We start from the raw sequence: 18735 nt of genomic DNA, 5'->3' as shown, positions 1-18735 counted from the left end.
AGCAGCAGTTCAATTAATGACCATTCAGTTACAACTGCACTGAAAAAAGTGACGTATGACTTTTTCAGTTGCATTAAGATTTATAATAAGATGATATTAAAGGTTTGTATGAGATGAAATATGTCATAGAGAAATTATCTGTACAGTACTATTTTAATAAACTTCATTATCGTAAGAATAACTGAACATTCATATTAATATTTTTGGTTGTATTTGTATAAAAGAAGTGAAAAAAATGTTCTGAATATACTTTTACTGTTGAACAGAATGTGTTATCCATTTAATAATACTAATAATGAACATAAATTGTTGCAGATCAACCAAGCGACTCATGACCAGGCGGTGGTGTTGCAAACTGCTCTGCAGAACATTCCCAATCCAACTTCAGAGTGCATGTTAAGAAATGTAGCAATACGCCTTGCACAGCAAATATCTGATGAGGTTAGTATGGTTAAATATTGAGCACTTCCAAACTCTTTGGCTTGAAGACTGGGAGTGGCTGCGATAGATGATTAAGCTAATTTAGGTAACTAAATTGTCTTTCTGTGAGTGATGCAAAACGATGGACTGCTGTACTATGGATTCACTTTTAAATACATACTTATAATGTGTGAAATGGTAGATTACTTATTATAATTTTCTGTTTCGGTTTTCAGGCTTCAAAGTTTATTCCTGATATTTGTGTTATTAGAGCAGTGCAAAAAATTGTATGGGCTTCTGGATGTGGATCAGTACAACTGGTATTCAGCTCAAATGAAGATATTAGTAAAATTTATGAAAAGGTAAGAAAACTGAGCCAGCATTCAGTTCTAATTTGTTTTAATAAGAAGAACCATACTATTGGTATACTTGTTAGTATATCTTAGTAGAAAAAAATGTTTTTACAATTATTTAAAGAATATTTAAGTAATTTTGCAATTTCATACCTCTGCATATAAAATTAAGGCTGTTGCTTTTATCACAAAATTGCTTAATTCATTATTTCTTTGTGTTTAAGTAAATCTGTAGATCAGGGGTATCAAACTCAATTTCATTGAGGGCCGCATCAGCATTATGGTTGCCCTCAAAGGGCCAGGAGGGCGTGGCTGAGTGGGTGTGGCCGGCTCGACATCACTCATGTCAAGGAGCGCTGGCAAGGGAGGCAGGCAAGACTAGGAGGGGGATCCAAAGGTCTCCAGGGAAGGAAGGAGAAACCAGGGTGAGCACCAAAGCCTCGTCCACCAGAGGAACCTCACCGTCCCCTGGACATGAGGCCTAAAGCTGGAGGGCTTACTATTTGAATCTCTTGTCTGCAGTAGTACTTTCCATGTTCCAGGCTCCAAACATCGTTTCTGATTGTTAAACCTATTTAAAATCTGAATTGGTATAACTACATTTCTTCAGCTTTTTTATTTGCATTTTCCACCTGCTTTTTAGATTTGGAATGTAATATCCATTGTACAACTTTATAAAAAAGATGGAATCAGTGGTAAGGTTGTGCTCTGTGGTTACTTTGTAATTGTAAGGCCAAGAGGCATGTTCTTCATTTATCTTTCATTCATATAAGCAATCCTTACTAGTGGCAATAGTCTTTGGAAGACTATTCCCACCAGGATGGTGGGACAAAAGTCGAATCCGTGGATGGGGAGACGGGAGTGCAGGGTGGCACAAACTAAGCATTGGCGGGAGCTGGCTCCAAGTTGCCCTCTCCACCATGTGGCAGAGTCGGAGAGGCGAATGTGGCACTCACAGCGGTCACATCAGGGAGTGGAAAGCCTGGGGTCCACTCACTCTGGAATCTCTCTGGGATGGGGCCACTTTGCTGGGACAGTCTCACCGTCATGCTAGAGAAAATTCACACCTTCAGAGAGGCAGGCGCCCAGCAACACATGAGTCACCCCATGGAGAAGGACCGGTGTACCCCGCGCCCTACGGCGTGGGGCCAATGCAATGCGATGTGGGGCTGGCTTCTCACCATTTTCAGGGTGACTCCATGGGCCAGATCTAAACCCATCGCAGGGGGGATTTGGCCCACGGGCCTTAAGTTTGACATGTCTGCTGTAGATGCTCATAAAATCTGTATTTATATGCATATCTCACATGACATTCATGTTTTCCAGTCGGATTTCTTTTATGCTGTGAAATATTTGGAAGAAATATTTTACTTTTGTAAAATATTAATTAAAATAATTTTAATTAAAAGCAGATATTTACCTGTTGTTGTATCATCTGTGCCCCATGATACATCTGAAAATAAATATAATCAGCCTTAAATGTTTATTATTTTTAGTAAAACTAAAGTAATAATTTGATCATATAATTTCAGAAAAGAAGTATGGCTGCTGCTTGTGTTGGATCTAGGCTAAATTCTTTGGCTTGAGTTTTTGTAGTAAAGCTTAAAGATAGAGTATTGTTAATTTCTCCTCTGAACGTGAATGATTGTGGAAAGAAGGTATTCCTTTGAGAAACCTATTTATCTAATAAACACAAAGTCCAGATAATTAATTAAAACATCTTCTCAAAATATTTTATTCTTGACAATCATGACCAAGGGTTGTATTTTCTTTCCTCCCTTGTGCACTTTTCATTATCACCAATCCCTTGTGTGTAATTTGAATTCCTATGAAATCTATTTCAACTCAGCATAGTTAGATTATTGTTTCACAGTATGCTTTATCAGCTCTTCAAATCTTTAATTCGATTTTCAGATTTGATTTTAGTATACCATTAAAGTTTGTGATGTTAAGTACCGTATTTTTTGGAGTATAAGACGCACCGGAGTATAAGACGGACCAAGGTTTTGAAGAGACAAATTTGCACTCTGCAAACCTCCCCCAAACAGCCCGTTTTTCATGAAAATGGGCCCGTTTTTTTCCAAAAAAACGTGTAAGAGTGCTCCTGGTGGGGGCAAAAACGAGCAAAAAACCAGCCCATTTTTCATCAAAAAAGGGCATGCATACCTTATGGAGGCTTATAGGATGTTCCAGGGGGCTGGGGGTGGGGCAAAAGTGAGCAAAAAATGGCCCGTTTTTTGCTCATTTCTGCCCTCCCCAGCCCTTAGGAGCTCTCTGAAAGCCTCCATAAGGCTATGCATAGCTATTGTGCTGACGCGGGCGGGGTTCCAGGAGGCAAAAAATGCTATATTCAGTGTATAAGGCACACCCAGATTTTCAGCCTCTTTTTTGCAGGAAAAAGGTGCATCTTATACTCCGAAAAATATGGTAGTATATGTAATTTCCTTTCGCTTGAAGGAACAATTAAGAACGTAATCTATCCCCCTTTATCATATATGCTATGCTGATTATTTCTGATTTATTTTATAGACAAATGCAGGCAATGAACCAGATTCAGAAGATGAACAAGTTTGCTGTGAAGCACTTGAAGCAATGACGCTTTGCTTTGCTCTAATTCCAACTGCACTGGATGCACTAAGTAAAGAAAAAGCATGGCAAACATTTATCATTGATTTGTTACTGCATTGTCACAGCAAGTAAGTGATTTTAATATTTCATTTGTTTTATCAATTGCTCCCTAGTCAGTAGTATCCTTGAGGACAGGCAGAATGACAAAAATGACATGATGCCAATTCATCACATACACAGTCAGGTCCAGAAATACTGGGACATCTACACAATTCTAACATCTTTGGCTCTATACACCACCACAATGGAGTTGGAATGAAACAAACACAATGTGCTTTAACTGCAGACTGTCAGCTTTAATTTGAGGGTATGTATATCCAACTCAGGTGAACGGTGTAGGACTTACAGCAGTTTGCATATGTGCCTCCCACTTGTTAAAGGGCCAAAGGTATTGGGACAGAATAATAATCATAAATCAAACTTTCCCTTCTTAATACTTGGTTGCAAATCCTTTGCAGTCAATCACAGCCTGAAGTCTGGAACGCATAGACATCACCAGACACTGGGTTTCATCCCTGGAGATGCTCTGCCAGGCCTCTACTGCAACTGTCTTCAGTTCCTGCTTGTTCTTGGGGCATTTTCCTTTCAGTTTTGTCTTCAGCAAGTGAAATGCATGCTCAATGGGATTCAGGTCAGGTGATTGACTTGGCCATTGCATAACATTCCACTTCTTTCCCTGCAAAACCTATTTGGTTGCTTTTGCAGTATGCTTTGGGTCATTGTCCATCTGCACTGTGAAGCGTCATCCAATGAGTTCTGCAGTATTTGGCTGAATGTGAGCAGATAATATTGCCTGAAACATTTCAGAATTCATCCTGCTGCTTTTGTCAGCAGTCACATCATCAATAAATACCAGAAAACCAGTTCCATTGGCAGCCATACATGCCCACGCTATGACACTACCACCACCATGCTTCACTGATGAGGTGGTATGCTTAGGATCATGAGCAGTTCCTTTCCTTCTCCATACTCTTCTCTTCCATCACTCTGGTACAAGTTGATCTTGGTCTCATCTGTCCATAGGATCTTGTTCCAGAACTGTGAAGGCTTTGTTAGATGTTGTTTGGCAAACTCTAATCTGGCCCTCCTGTTTTTGAGGCTCACCAATGGTTTACATCTTGTGGTGAACCCTCTGTATTCATTCTGGTGAAGTCTTCTCTTGATTGTTGACTTTGACACACATACACCTACCTCCTGGAGAGTGTTCTTGATCTGGCCAACTGGCGTTCCAGACTTCAGGCTGTGATTGACTGCAAAGGATTTGCAACCAAGTATTGAGAAGGGAAAGTTTGATTTATGATTATTATTCTGTCCCAATACCTTTGGCCCTTTAACAAGTGGGAGGCATATATGCAAACTGCTGTAAGTCCTACACCGTTCACCTGAGTTGGATATACATACCCTCAAATTAAAGCTGACAGTCTGCAGTTAAAGCACATTGTGTTTCTTTCATTCCAACCCCATTGTGGTGGTGTATAGAGCCAAAGATGTTAGAATTGTGTCGATGTCCCAATATTTCTGGACCTGACTGTATTACATGCAAAAGAATGCTGTGGCATGATACTGATGAAAGTAAGCTCATTGGATACCCATGCCTCTAGAAGCAACTGCAGGTGGTCAGTATAGTAAATAACGTAGAACTATTGGACTGTAATTTGCATTTTATTTGATTATATTTTCTTTTATTACTGGGTTCTAATTACTGCAGTATTATGGAAGAATTTTATTTATATGCTGCTTAGATGGACAATGTTCCTTTCCTTATTTCTGATATTTAATAACTTTTTATATTAATCACACAGCCAGCCAAAATATTTAATCTTTCCCAACGTCCTGGGATAGGCAGATGGTGATAGTGCTGGTGGTGGTGGTGAAAAAGAAGAAGAAAGGGAGCTCTTGAGTATGAATAGGTATAAACACTTGTGATAGACTTGCTTTGAATGTTTCATCAGTAGAAGCATTTTTATTTTTCCAGAAGGGAAAGGATGATTGCAGCCTCCCACGTTCTCTTAGTCAGCTCCAGAGGTTTCTCTAATGATCTAGATCAGATTTGCTGAGTATATAAAGGATATAATGAATTGCACCAAGGACACAAGAGAGTAACAATGTATTATCCTTTAAATAATTTTAAGATTAGTTTTATTTAAAATATGTTTATTAATCTCTCTTTTTTCTGCTTGAAATTTTTAGAACTGTTCGGCAAATGGCACAGGAGCAGTTCTTCTTAATGGCTACCCGATGTTGTATGGGACAACGACCACTTCTTTTTTTTATAACTCTGTTATTTACTGTGTTAGGGGTAAGACATTTTAAACTTTATCATTTGTATATATATTCCAATGTCATAGGAAATAATACATATTTAATTTTAGTTACCATACTTCCATACTTTTTCTCAATATACATTATCAAATCAATATATAAAAAGGCTTTATTCAAAAAATGCAGATTTTTTTCCATTCTGTCTTGTAAAATTGCCTTCTGAAGATGTACACTGTATGATAAACCCGTAAATGGACAGCTTTTCCATGCAAATTGTATTATGATTATATATTAGACATCTATGAGTAATTTGCTGTGATGCTGGTACAGTTTTACTTAGAGCAGCCCTTCAATATTTTTCTCTCTAATATTAAACTTCTGTTTCAATATGATTCAAATTTTCGTTATATTAGAAATGTGTCTATTTCATTAGCTTCAATATGTTGATGTTTGTTGAAATATGCTTACAATATTTTAATCAGTATATTGTTTAAAGATGTAATATTAGTATAAGATAAATCCCAAATTTACTGTATTAATTATTACTAGTGAACATTTTGACTGCTTCATTATATTCATTTGTATTAAATGCTGAGGCTGTGATTTTCAGAACTGATTCACATAAAGCATAGAAAAAGCTATTCTAAAATTAACTATATTGACAAAAATTGACGAAACAACAATTTTCTTGTACTCCCATTTTCATCTAGATTAAACATATTGAAGGACTTCAAACTCCTACAGATAGTCCTCATTTAATGACCAAATTGGGGTTAGCAACTTGGTCATTAAGAGAAGTGATTGCTAAGTGAAACTCACTCTGTTTATAATCTTCAGCTTTTCTTCACACATATGCAAAGCTTGTACATGCAAGGATTTGATCATAAAGTTACTTTTTCCCTCACTGTTGTACAATTGCTAAATGAGGCAGTTGCTAAGCAAGAACTACTTGTACATATTTCTTTCTAAATTTCTTTTGATCTTGGTTGCTCTTTTCTGGACATCCTGCAGTTTGTCAATGGCCTTCATAAAATATGATAATGTGACTTAATATTGCAGGGGTCATCTGACCTGAACAAAATAGAGAGGAACAATGGCCTATTGTATGATTGATTAACCATGGTACTTTTACCAGTGGTTATTTTACTAATGTACTGGTAAAGAAGCTTGTTGAATGCATGTGGTCTGTTTTCCAAATAATGGTTTTACTGAACTCTGGTGGATTGTACAGTCAAAAGGAAGTACTTCCATTATTTAAAGCAATAAATCAAGATATTTGTAAGAGCATGAAATGTACTTTGAATTGGAACTTTAGGTCACATCCAGAAATTATACAACTACATTTTTTTCATGTACCAAGATATCCCTGCATCACATGCTAAGGAATATTTCCAAAGAGTTAGGATACATTTGAAAACTATCTAGAATATGATAGAAAGTATGTGGCACTAGAGGAAAATTGTGAAAATATAGTATTTCTAACAATGCAAACTTGCATTATATAGCATGTGGATATAGCATGTGTCTATGTATGTGTACACTTTTGAGAGCAGGCTTATTTAATGGAATCTTGCTTATCAGGAGGTCTGAACTGGACATAGACTTTAAGAAATATTCTGTATTATGACTATTAATGAAAGTATATTTTCAATTATGTTGATATTTTGTTTCAGAGTACTGCACGAGAACGTGCTAAACATTCAGGAGATTACTTTACTCTGTTAAGACATCTTCTAAATTATGCTTACAATAGTAATATTAATGTGCCCAATGCTGAAGTTCTGCTTAATAATGAAATTGATTGGCTTAAAAGGATCAGGGTAAGTTGTTTTCCTGTTATTTTGTCATCACTTGTAATTTGTTTTAAATTTAAGTGTTAATTGCCTTGGATCCAAATATGTAAAATAAAAATGGAATAATTATAGTAAATTAGCTGATAAGTACTTCCCTTCAAATGTTATTTGAAAATTCATGTGTCTGAGTATTCTCCTTCCTTAGGATGAAGTGAAAAGGACAGGAGAAACAGGTGTAGAGGAAACTATTCTAGAAGGTCATCTTGGAGTTACCAAAGAATTGTTGGCATTCCAAACTCCTGAAAAAAAATACCACATTGGTTGTGAAAAGGGTGGTGCTAATCTTATCAAAGTAAGTTACTGCTGTACAAAACGTTCTAAAATTATAAACTAGCAAAGTGAAAAATATACAAATTATAATTTATAATGAATGTTAGCATATTTACAAAAAACATAATGATAATTAAATTAATTGAATGTTCGAATCTTCAAAATATGTAGATCTATATGTAAATCACAGCAAAATTTCTGTTGAGAGAAGGAAGGGAAAAAACTTTTTATCTTTTCTCAATTTTTATAAAGTTCTAAATAAAGTAAGTCATTGAATAAAGAGTCCTTTATGTAACTGGGGTAAATGTAACATGATGCACCATAAATTTAAAAAAAAACCTCATTTCATCTTAAGCATGCTAGAATCCTAACTGAAATAGGAATGGGACAAGAAATCTGTGATCAAATTAAGGGCAATTTGCTCTGTGAAAATTAGGGCAAATATCCCTGCCTGGAAATTTTTTATTCAAATAACTGTTGTTATTATCTGGCCTCTCAGCTGTGGCTAAATAGGTTTGATAAACTATTCACACACACACACACACACACACACACACACACACACGCATTTGTTGTATATATTTTTAAACAATCTACAATCTTCTGAATTATGGTCACATAATGGAGTTATGGGATTTAGGTTTTCTTCCTTCCTTACAGATAAAGTAATCCTCTCTTCTAAAAATCTAAGACAGTGTGACATTAAGTGATGTTACTTCTGATCTGGATAGTTCCTAAATTAATAACAGATATTTTATTTACTATTTTTCAGGAATTAATAGATGATTTCATCTTTCCCGCATCAAATGTTTACTTGCAATACATGAGAAATGGAGAATTACCCGCTGAGCAGGCAATACCGGTCTGTAGTTCCCCAGCTACCATTAATGCTGGATTTGAGCTGTTAGTAGCCTTAGCAGTGGGCTGTGTCCGTAACCTCAAACAAATAGTAGATACTTTGACTGAAATGTACTATATAGGCACTGCAATAACTAGTACGTATTATTTCATATTTTAACATTTTTCTATTAATTTTAATGTGGGCAACTTCATATACTTTTATATATTTTCATAATTTATTTGGGGGAAATGTTGGTTTGGAGAATATTAGGCCCATTTCTCTGGATTGTAGTCTTTGAGCATTTAAAAAAATTATACAGAAGATTGTTGGTGTTGAATGAGAAAGAAAATATGCTGTTTCTTGCTTAAATCCAGAACTAACCTTTTTCTTCGAGATGACTGCTGGATAGTATAATCATACTTCCTAAAAATAGTAGGTAGAGGTTAAATTTGGTTAGGACTGGAAGGTACTGGATTCTTAGAGGCTTCAGTTCTACATTGTTACATTAGAGATTCTTTGAAAACTATCAGTGATTGGTTGAAGCGACTTGAATAATTGCAATTGGAAAAGGAAACATCAAAGTATTATTAGTTCCCTGTCCTTCAGGAACCTAGAAACATTAATTTTGCGATCCTGTCCCAAGTCTTTATTCAGTTTTGGCAAATTAATGCATTGTTTTACAAATTAGCAATTTTTCAAATCATCTTAAAATAACTTGCAGATAAATTATTTAAAGAAGGCTTTCTATATAGTTTTGTGCTTCGTTTGACTGTAGATTTCATTTTATCTATTTGTGCTTAGGAAAAGATGCTGAGGAATATAATTCCTAATTTACACATTTTCATGCAAAATGCAAATATAGAATAGAATTGCATTTGAAATAAACTTATTTTATGAATATGTTTTGCATATTCATTAATTGCACTAGCAATTAGCCTACTAATATATTTTGAGTTATAAGCTGTTAATGGTCTAATATGTTTAATTTATCCTAGCTTGTGAAGCACTAACAGAATGGGAATATTTGCCACCTGTTGGACCACGACCACCAAAGGGATTTGTTGGGCTTAAAAATGCTGGAGCCACTTGTTACATGAATTCTGTCATTCAGCAACTATATATGATTCCTGCCATCAGAAATGGAATTCTTGCAATTGATGGAACAGGCAGTGATGTAGATGATGACATGTCTGGAGATGAGAAACAAGATGAGGTAATACTTCATTTTGCTTAGTATATAATACTGTATCCAATTGTGCTTCCTTTGTTCTTTAAGTCTGACTATTGGCTTTTATTCTGAATACATATATATGCACGCTTCATAATAAGTTTTTAATTACCAACAATTTAAAAAATGCATAGAAGCTACATTCTATGATTTATGTTAGTTCTTAGTAATATCAGCAATTTTAAAAGCAGATATCCTGTGTTATACAAGTTTGATGTTGTTTTCTCGCTTTCTCAAATACATTAAATGTGGCCTATCTTTTTAAACTCTTCTTATCATTATGCTCAAACAATTTGTCTGCTCTTTAAAATACTTTCAATGTTCTCTGTTTACAAACAGTGACTTTTTAAATTTGACATCTTGAATGATACCTATCCATTTTCTGATACAATCTTTGAGCAATCATTTCCTGAATTGTAAGCTACATTAATGTTTCAAAATATGATGTAAGTTATTGAATGGCATTCAATACAGTATGGACACAACACATTTATGTAAATCTGATTGTAAAAAGAGATAAAAAGGGAAAGATACTGGAATGATGAAGGAGCATGATTTTGATCATGAAAAAGTATAACAAGACATAGTTAAGAGAATGTACAGTGATGAGCTATGAACCCTTGTCATCCCCCTCTCATGTTTTTCCTTGAAAGGAGAAGAAAATAAGTTTAATTACAGTTTGTGGCAAACCATACTTACCTTTCAAATCAGTCCACTGTTTGATCTTGATTTCAGGGATCAATATTTTAACAAATAGTACTTAACGAATGAGTCTGAAGCTCAGTACTTCTCATTCTATTTTGATCTGTCGTTGTGTCTGGCGTTATTGTCTGCATCTACATGGAGGGAAGTATGCAGTGGAGTACCCCGAGGCTCTGTTTTAGGCCCAGTACTCTTCAACATCTTCATCAATGATTTGGATGAGGGAATAAATGGGGAACTCATCAAATTTGCAGATGATACCAAGCTGGCAGGAATAGCCAACACTCCAGAAGATAGGCTTAAGATACAGAAGGATCTTGACAAACTTGAACATTGGGCACTATCTAATAAAATGAAATTCAATGGTGAAAAGAGTAAGGTTCTACATTTAGGCAACAAAAACGGAATGCACAGGTACAGTATAGGTGGTACCGTGCTCAATAGTAGTAACTGTGAGAGGGATCTTGGAGTTCTAGTGGACAACCATTTAAATATGAGCCAGCAGTGTGCAGCAGCTGCCAAAAAAGCCAACACAGTTCTAGGCTGCATCAACAGAGGGATAGAATCAAGATCACATGAAGTATTAATACCACTTTATAATGCCTTGGTAAGGCCACACTTGGAATACTGCATTCAGTTCTGGTCGCCACAATGTAAAAAAGATGTGGAGACTCTAGAAAGAGTGCAGAGAAGAGCAACAAAGATGATTAGGGGACTGGAGACTAAAACATATGAAGAACGGTTGCAGGAACTGGGTATGTCTAGCTTAAGAGAAAGAAGGACTAGGGGAGACATGATAGCAGTGTTCCAATATCTCAGGGGTTGCCACAAAGAAGAGGGAGTCAAACTATTCTCCAAGGCACCTGAGGGTAGAACAAGAAGCAATGGGTGGAAACTAATCAAGGAGAGAAGCAACTTAGAACTGAGGAGAAATTTCCTGACAGTTAGAACAATTAATCAGTGGAACAGCTTGCCTCCAGAAGTTGTGAATGCCTCAACACTGGAAGTCTTTAAGAAGATGTTGGATAGCCATCTGTCTGAAACGGTATAGGGTTTCCTGCCTAGGCAGGGGGTTGGACTAGAAGGCCTCCAAGGTCCCTTCCAACTCTACTATTGTATTATTGTATAAAGCATACATTGTCTATTTGCAAATTATAGTAGTGGAGCTGTTACATGGGGTGATTTCAGTAAAGTGCTAACTTCATTGGATCAAAAAATAACATTTCTTTTTCAAGTGACAGAATTTTAGATTACTTATTATTATAGAGACTGTTGAAACAAGATAGGAGTGAATACATTATTTCAATGCATCAACTTGATAAGACATACAAAGTGAGAAATATGCCTTATATATCCTCTATGGCACATGCTGTGTACATAAGTATAGAATCCGAAGATGTCCATAATGTACACATGTTGAATATAGTACACTTACATTGCAATGTATTGCCAATGCTTTAGAAGTTGACATCATCTCGAGGCTCATAAATTAATTAGGTCAGCTCTTGGGAACTTCACATGTTTCTTTTCTGAACATATCTCTATAGATTTTCAAGAAAGGGATTGCTTTGCCATTATGTCCACAATGTCTATTCACCCATCCATTCCCAAGGATGGTTAAGTCAAATAAATTTTATTCATCTAATCCTGCATATGAAACATAAATAATTACTCATGGGATCAGGCTGTTTTCAATAACCTAATATGTTTGCATTAGCCATATAAGCTATACTTATAGAACAAAAAACAAGATAGCCATAAAGCAATAGATTGTGCCACTTTATTTTGGTGTCTCAGTTGCCAACTTGAAGCTGGAATACATTTGTTGTCTTAAATAGATGAGAAATTTAATAAGGCAAATAATTTTATACATGCATGCATGCAGTCTGAATTAGTATTTTTAATGTTACAGAAAAATGTACTTGGTTAGATATAAGAGGCACAGAATGTATTAATCTCAGGTTATTTAATTGATGAAGGGTTAATGCCCTTGTGAGCAATCCATTATCATGGTACAAGCTAGGAGCTATGTCAAGTGGGTATCACATTATCCCTTGGATAAAGAGAATGCATCACTTTGAACTCTGGCCTAAAAGAATCAATATTAACTTGGTAATGAATAGTGCTAGGAGTAGGGATTTCACTGATTAGCACTTATATCATGTCTACCTTTCATTCATTCAAAATCAGCCCATTCAAGATAAACAAATGGACTCATCAGTTACACCGTTAGATTACACAGAGTGCTGTCACAAAGCTGTAATCTGCTTTTTGGAAGAATGCTATTGTTATATATTTGTGTAATGTCAGCTATATTGATTTGTCTACACAAAATAGTGGATGGTTAGATTAATGACTTTCTGATCACTGGATGATGGAGTTGATAGGCCATTCCAATGAAAGGGGAAAAAATTCCTTACAAAGAAGGAAGGGAAGTGTGATCTATGTTTTAAAAATTATCATTTTTAAAATGTTTGTGGCTAATATATAATTGGTAAACAAATACAGATCAGCAGTTTTGTGTAGTGGTTAAGATGCTGATTTAGAAACCAGGAAATTGTGAGTTCTAAGCTTCCCTTAGACATGAAAATCCAGCTGGGTGACTTTGGGCCAGTCACTCTCTCAACCCAATCCACTTCACAGGATTGTCATTGTGGGGAAATAGGAGACAAGAGTATTAGTTATATTTCTCACCCTGAATTGACCAAATATGTATTTAAAAAGTGGGTGGAAATGATAATGGTGATGGTGGAATAGAACAACTGTGGCAAAATGCAAAGTAGTATCAATAATAATAATAGGTGCCTTGGGTGTAATATCAAAATAATTGGAACATCATTGGCATTGACAAATTTACATCAGTCAATTGCAAAAGTCAGCTTTTCTTGGAACAACTTACATTCTGCGACAATATCTGTAGCACCATCAAACATCCACATCTTCCCATCCCAGGTTCATGGGAAGGACTCAATAGATGGACTAAAATGCCAAATCCATCTAAATATTTGTCTGATTGCAACAAACCACAGAATACTATGCAATGATATTATTGATGATAATATCATCTGAAGTCCGTTCATGTGATTGACAAGCAAACACCTCTGCACGTTTTGGCATTCCCTTCTCATCAAGAGAGACAGTTGTCCCTAGAGCATCAGCTCCATCATCCTGTGTCAAAAGGGTAGTTCATTATAAATCCAGCTACCAAACTCTACTTTGCAGTTGTCTTCATGTATACATATATGATTCTTTTTTAAGAGCAATGTTGATCCACGAGATGAAGTATTTGGCTATCCCCATCCATATGAAGATAAACCAACTTCAAGTAAAACAGAAGACAGAAAAGAGTACAACATAGGTGTATTAAGACATCTCCAAGTCATATTTGGCCACTTAGCAGCTTCTAGATTACAGTACTATGTGCCGAGAGGATTTTGGAAACAGTTCAGGTAAATGAGAAATTAACTTTTGTTGAAATATCTTCTACGATATGTTACAAGCACCATGCACTTGATAAATAATTAAGAGAATTTAGTTATATTTCTGAATTGATAATAGTTTTATGTGAACTTTCTAACCTATGTAAAAAGCAAGCTAAAATTGCTCAAAGTAAAACAAGTTACTGGGTAGTTCAAATAAAATCTTGTAGATTGTTGATACAACAAAATGCAAACAAAAGCTTTAAATTCATGCGGGCTCCACCATAGTAGGAAGATCCTTGAGTGGGAAGTTTCTGCTTATAAATTTAATGGAAAGCACAAAAATAACTATTACAAGATTTTTGTCCTTGAGCTTCCTAACTATGGCTGAATTCCCATCTTTTCTACCTGTTCATGGAAAAACAAAATAACCAAGTGGGGAGTTTGTACAGGCTGATAGACATAGAGTTTTTACTGTAAGCTAATTAATTCTGGTAGTTATCTTGGTGCTAGCAATTTTTCAGATTGAATTTAGAATACTGGGAATACAATGTTCCCATTTAATCCAGGCTTTTATTTTATAGTTTTATAGTCTTGTCGAATATATAATAAAGAAAATGTGTTTCAAATAAAGATAAATAAAATGAGAGCAATATAAATAAAATCAATAATAGATTTACTTTAAACTACCGTTTGAAATATCACAGGTATTATTTTCAATTATAGTTCTCGTGAAAAGATTCAATCTTCTGTTCAAGAATAAAAGATATCTTAAGCTATATTTTTATTTATTTGTTGTTCCAATTTATATGGCTGCCCATCTAAATGAATGACTCTTGGTGGCAGACAGAAATAAAATAGAATAGAAACAATAACAAACATTATAAAAATTCACAATACAAGAAACAACAAACCCAATCACTAACACAATGAAGAAGCAGATCCCTGCCTGGGAAATAACCAAATCTTTAGTGCCTTACAAGGCCAGCAGGGTTGGGGCCGTCTAGTCCACAGAGGGAGAATGTTCCACAAGGTGGGCACTAATAACAGAAAAGGCATGTCTTTTTTTAAAAAAAATTATTATAAACACATTGATAAAAACATACACAACATTTATCGGAACTACACATTCCTTCTTACAGCAAATATCTGTAGGTGGGTCTTTAGAAACTATCTCCCTCTCAATACATTTCTATGTAATTTTACACTTTTAATCCCGTTATTTCTTTCTCTTCTACTTATCAATCTATGTTTGGTCATTTGTATCAGACAGTCTTTATTCTTCTTCTGCTAATATACAATTTTTCTTACACTTGTTAATCCTACTTTTCTTAGGCTTTTGTCACTAATTCCTACTTCTTCTATAATACAAACTACCTTTTCCAAATCCTTATTTCTTATTTCTATCCCCTAACCACTTGTACCATTTTTCCCAAATTAAATAATACTCTGTTTCTTCCTTTCCTTGAATTTCCTTGCTCCATTTCTGCGCATTGTGTTGTTCTTCCATTTCCATATGCTATTCTAGCCGCTGTAATAATATGTAGAATTAGGTATATGGTCTCTTTACAGTATTTTGTTGTGGTTAAGCCTAATAAAAAAGTCTCTGGTTTCCATTTGATTTCCTGTTATGACTTCCAACCAGTTTTTGATTTTAACCCAGTTTGGCCACCTCGCATGTCCACCATCTGTGGTAGTACATCCCATATGCTTTCTCACATTGCTAACACATTGGGGATAAGTTTGAAGATATTTTTGCAAGTCTCGCGGGCGCAGATGCTATCTATAAAACATTTTGTACTGGTTTTCCTTGTACGCCACAGACACAGTCAATTTCAAATTTGTTCCCCAAAATTTTTCCCATCTTTCCAATTCAATATTATAGCCGAAAGTTTTTGCCCATCTTACCCTAGTTTCCTTGACAACCTCCTCCTCCATTTTATATTTCAGTAAAAATTTATATATTCTCCCAATCATTTTCTTCTCCATATTTTGAATTATCTAATTCCTGTTGTTCCAGTTGTATTTCATATGTTCTCAATAGAGGTGGAGATAGCATCCATGCATGGGTTGACATTGTCCGCCTTTGGATTCGACTGAGTCTGATTAAAATTAATTAAGCCACGCCTCTGTTGCTAGCCTTACCCAGCTTTTCGACTCAGTCCACTTCAAAGCAGAGGAATTTAGTGGGAGTAGAGAAAAGGACAGCAAGACGCAAGATAAGGAGGGGGGGCTCTGAGGCCCCTCCAGGGGACAGGGAAGAAGAAGCAATATCGAAAAAGCTTAGATCACAAAAATGAATGTATTTGGAATAATTGTAATTGTTGATATTACAAAAAGTAACAAAGAAAAAATAGTAGAGCACATGTTTGATAATATTGCTTAAATTTGTTCTGATGCTTTCTTTTATATTTTATTTTTAAGATTGTTAAATCTGTGAGTTTCTTGGGGGGATTTTCGCCACCAGTGTGGAAGCGGCAAAAAAAATTTGTACACCCTTTTACCCTTCCCTATATATTTTAAGATCAATAAAAATTTTGCAACAACAACAAAAAAACAACAACAACAAAGAACGTGTCATCATTAGCTCTGTGAAATAGTTCATAATAGGATTTATATTTGAGAGAGAATTCCTTGATAATTGAATTTTATACAGTTGCCTGGATTGAGAGAGTAAGCATAGCATTGCTGGGGCTGTCAGTCAGACTAGAGCTGAAGAGCCTGCACCCATTGCTTGCTCTGTGGAGAATTTGCCTACCCAGTTGGCCACTGGCAATGCGGGAGAGAGTATAGTCCTCTTTGCTGTGCCATGGAGGCACAGATCCCTGCTTCTCTCCAGGTCAGAAAAGATCGTTGCTTTCTCTCTCACCTTTACGAATCGCTGCAGCTGATCTGTCAAAGGGAACTTTGACAGATCGCTGGAGGACCACGCCTGAAGCGTTGGTGGCTACCGCGCAATCATGGCTTCTCCGAGCACTAATTTCGCCACTAGCCTGCTGTGATCGTAATAAGGAGTAATTGACAACAGAGCGGAGCGTTCCTCTTGCCACTGGTGCAGCGCAGCTATTCGGACGGCAACCATGCGGCCCGTAGCGCTAGCCCTTTGATCCCTTGTGGTCTGGGCTATGTCGTCGGCACTAATTAGCCGACTTTGCAGGCGATCGGCCCTGGATCCTGGCAGCGATCAGTGCAGGTGAGCATCAGCGTTGGGCTCTGAACAGCATTTCCCTGAAAATTGCAGGCTACAGGGCAAGACTTGAAGGTCTCAGAACTCCATTGACTGCTCTCAGCGGGCCGTTAAAAAGGGCGCAGGGTACCATTTTGTATTGTATCTAGTGGCACAAGATGGTGGAGCCTGTTTTTCCAGGTAAGGCCCTAATTGACTCTGAATTGATTCTGAGCCCTGTGGGGAGGGGGGTGACAGCTGACCAAAGACTCCTTATGATGGTGGAACCTTTCTCCTCACACGCTATACCTGATCCCAAAGGGCAAAAAAAATCTGATAAATCAACTGGCCATTCCAAACCAAAAAGGTCTCCAAATCAGCCTCCACTTCTGAGAAGGGTCAGGACAAGTCAGCCAAAACGCAAAGTTCTGCAGCTACACCTCACAGGCCTCGTTCTAGGTCCTCCATGCCAGCAGCAGATTGTTCCAGCTGTCTCCCCTTGAGCTAGGCCCAGACTCTGGCCCATTTAGCCTGCTATTTCCAATTAATACTGCAGGCCTGTGGGGGTCAGGCCCTGATCTCCCAGGGCAGATTCTGACAGCCGATCAGAGGGGGACTGGGAGTAGCAGGCCTGTTGAAGCCACTTTCACTCCTACAGCAGCAAGGCTTCGCTCAGACATGCAGATGACCTCCCGGTCCCTGCCCAATATTCAAGATATAATTGCATCAGCTATTAGTCAGGACATTGCAGCAGGTTTACAGCAGGGGCCAGGGCCAGCCCCTCGAGTAGTTCCAGTAGCCCCACCCAGTACAGTACCAGGGCTTGCCACGCAGGGGCACATGTCACTACTTCAATCTCACTGTAGCCAGTCCCCAGTGTTGGGGGATGGAGAGATAAAGGATTGTGAGTTCTTTGGGGATGAGGAGGCAGTTCTGGAGAAGGCCTCCTTCTCAGGCTTGTTCCAACCGACCCACTTTAAGACCCTAACCAAGGCCAAAGCTTCGGCCAGTTTGGCTAACCAAGGCCAAAGCTTTGACCAGTTTTGGGGCACAGGCAGCAACACCAACTCCTGCGGTGACCCCCGCCACTGCAGATTCCTTTTTTACAGAACAAACCGTTGAGATGGACACCATTCCAGCTCCAGAGCTGTTCCTCGACATAGTACAGAGACAATAGGTGTCACCAACATCGGGCCCTACACCTTCGTCAATTGACAAAAAAAATTCTCTGAATTTCATCTTCTCTAATTGTAATATTATAAATTTCCAATTTATGTTGTCAGAAGCTTTCTGGGCATCAAGGAAACCCAGTGCAGATTGTTTCTCCATGTGTGTTTCATAGTATTCTAAAGTATCCAATATAATTCTTGTATTATTTTTAATTTGTCTGTGTGGTAAGAATCCATTTTGCTCTAAGTGAATCTGTTCAATTCGTATCTGTTTAATCCTTTCTGACATGATTGCGGCAATTATTTTATAGTCCAAATTCAATAACGAAATGGGCCTATAATTTTGGATTCACCTTTTGGGATAAAAGATATTATTGCTTCTGTCCAGGAGGCTGATATGTTAGCTTCTTCTAGCACTTCGTTG

General features: G+C 36.9%; 1 protein-coding gene across 2 annotated transcripts in view; it reads left to right on the top strand.

Annotated features, from left to right (window-relative positions):
- USP9X (ubiquitin specific peptidase 9 X-linked) overlaps positions 1 to 18735 on the top strand; it is a 162805-nt gene that overhangs the window by 103023 nt on the left and 41047 nt on the right. For both annotated transcript variants that reach the window (XM_081951522.1, XM_081951521.1), the window contains exons 25-33: positions 316 to 441; positions 657 to 782; positions 3303 to 3469; positions 5592 to 5700; positions 7337 to 7483; positions 7662 to 7808; positions 8559 to 8781; positions 9623 to 9840; positions 13816 to 14006. In XM_081951522.1, coding sequence (XP_081807648.1) covers positions 316 to 441; positions 657 to 782; positions 3303 to 3469; positions 5592 to 5700; positions 7337 to 7483; positions 7662 to 7808; positions 8559 to 8781; positions 9623 to 9840; positions 13816 to 14006 — 1454 coding nt within the window. The remainder of the gene's footprint in view (positions 1 to 315; positions 442 to 656; positions 783 to 3302; positions 3470 to 5591; positions 5701 to 7336; positions 7484 to 7661; positions 7809 to 8558; positions 8782 to 9622; positions 9841 to 13815; positions 14007 to 18735) is intronic.

Source organism: Natrix helvetica (assembly GCF_964273705.1).
Source record: "Natrix helvetica genome assembly, chromosome: 4".
Classification (NCBI taxonomy): Eukaryota; Metazoa; Chordata; class Lepidosauria; order Squamata; family Natricidae; genus Natrix; species Natrix helvetica.
The sequence above is the reverse complement of the archived record's forward strand: the minus strand, read 5'-3'. Positions and strand labels throughout refer to the sequence as shown.